Raw genomic sequence first — 2,156 nt, forward strand, 5'->3', positions numbered from 1 at the left:
ACCCAGGGAATGGAGGCTTACAAGCCCCACAGCAGCATGATGTCGTCTGAAACCACTCCATCTTTCCTGAAGATTCCTTGTGGTGTTTGAGAACATGAAACATTTTTCCCCCTGCCTCTCTGCCTGGTTGTTCCTTCCCCATCTGGAAGTCTTTTAAACATGGAAAGAGACTTCTGTGTGCCCTTTCTACAAAACTGGTTAGAAGCCCATGAGAAAGATCTTTCTGTGCACGTCCCTATGAGTCAAACTGCAGACTCTAGTAACACCATTAATCTGAGCAGAGTGCTTCTAATGGAGAAATGTTATGGTGAGACAGCTCTTTTGAGTGCTGGTGGTGATTCTCAGTTTGCACTCCTTTATCATCAAAAATAATACGAGCACACTCTTAAAACACCACTGAAAATAAACCCCATAATGAATAGTGGTAATTTGAGTTCATTCATGATGAATGAACACAAAGACATGTTTTTCAATGCCAAGACACTGGGCTGTGGTTGTGAGGCAATTCCTTTCTGAAGAAATATTTATCATCACATTACGTCATTCCAGATGTTACTTAAAGATTGAGGGTTTCACAGTTAAATAAGTCAAATCTTTTAATATCATCATGTCTGTGCTTTGCAGGCTAGAACATTGAGTGTTTGTGTTTTCCATAATGCTTGTGTTAGTCTCAATTAATGTGTCATTTCTGAGGAGGCAATCTTGTATATACCATGACTGAATGCTGTTCCAACTAAAGTTTATTGCAATGTAAACACCTCTTAGGAAGAATTGTATTCTCGTATGAAAGGAGAAAGAATGAACTTACCACTTAAAAATTCTGCTTATACAGTTGCAGTGCTCTCCCAGCAATGTATTCAATGAACTCAGGACTCTTTGGGTCTAAGTTGGGAGGAACTTTAATGGTGAAAGTAGGTGAAGTCAGAATATTCACGTCTACCACTGTTTCGTTTTTACTGGAGGGATCCCCGGGTACCACCTAGGAGAGATCAGTACTTCAGACACTACGAAATACTGCGTACTTTCAGTTTTGTTTATACTTACTTTGCCTACTGTCTTTTATATGGGAAAATTAAATAGAGAAATAATTTAGACTTGCCTACTTTCTTTAAATTGCTTTCTTCTGAAAAGACAGTGGGTGTCTGAATTTATGCCAAAGTTTATTGTAGGTTGAGGAAAGACCTGACATGGCACTGCAAGACCATATTAAAGAACTGCATGTTAATATTTATACCATGAACTGCATCTATAAAGTACTTCTGTTCTCCTAATGAAAACTTAGGAGTTGTTCCATTAATTTCAATAAAACCTTTGTGTGATTGAAGTTATTCATTCCTATGTGTTCTTCTAAACCAGACTTAGTTCTGTAGCTTTATTTTTTTCTAGAATAGATAGCTCAGACTCCATTGGGAAAGTGTGCCTGTTCCCTTGTTCTTAGTTTGTGCTTTTTTTGTTGGATTGCAGTGTCATTTTGCATGAAGTTCTTGTAGTAATAGTAGTAATCCCTTATATATCAGTGGGTTTCTGAAGGAAGAATAGAATCTGTGCCTTGTCCAGGACAATGGATTGAATTTACCTTGGATATATTCTTCTGTGTGAGATACAATTAATCATGATGCATTTATTGGAATATTGACAGATGATGTCAAACATTTGCAACTTCCACTGCAACAGTCTGTATAACATTTGCTGCCTTTGAACTTTGGAATATAAAAGTACAGACACAGTTAGCAAGATATTCATTGATCCAATACGGGTATGTACAGTGCAATTTATCTGTGAAGGTAACCTGAGGCCAGTCAAAGCTGCTAGTGTCAATTTACTCTTATCAGACAGTGATTCAGGTTAGCCTGTCAGCCATCCATCTGCCTAAAAGGATTTAGAGGAAAATAGTTTCTAATCTCAGGAGTTTCAGCTCATTGAGGGATTATCAAGCATACACAAATTCAAGATGACTAGGAACATTCTGTTGTAAAGCCAAATATTACACATGTACAAACATTCACAACCCCCAAGAGTATAAGCACGAGCAAAGGGCAGGTTAAAGGCAGCAACAGCTCCCTTCAGAAGACAGCCCTTACCTTAACTATATTGAAAATGTTTTCTGGTCCGATGGTTGTATTGGATAACTCAGACACCCATCCAAATCTTTCTTT

General features: G+C 37.9%; 1 protein-coding gene across 1 annotated transcript in view; it reads right to left on the minus strand.

Moving 5' to 3' along the window:
* Positions 1–811: 811 nt before the first annotated feature.
* CLUL1 (clusterin-like 1 (retinal)) overlaps positions 812–2,156 on the minus strand; it is a gene marked incomplete at its 5' end in the record, with an annotated part of 9,837 nt that continues 8,492 nt past the window's right edge. The window contains one exon of the mRNA XM_009079405.1: positions 812–979. Within this exon, the coding sequence (XP_009077653.1) occupies positions 812–979 (168 nt within the window). The remainder of the gene's footprint in view (positions 980–2,156) is intronic.

Source organism: Acanthisitta chloris, unplaced genomic scaffold (assembly GCF_000695815.1).
Source record: "Acanthisitta chloris isolate BGI_N310 unplaced genomic scaffold, ASM69581v1 scaffold23517, whole genome shotgun sequence".
NCBI lineage: Eukaryota > Metazoa > Chordata > Aves > Passeriformes > Acanthisittidae > Acanthisitta > Acanthisitta chloris.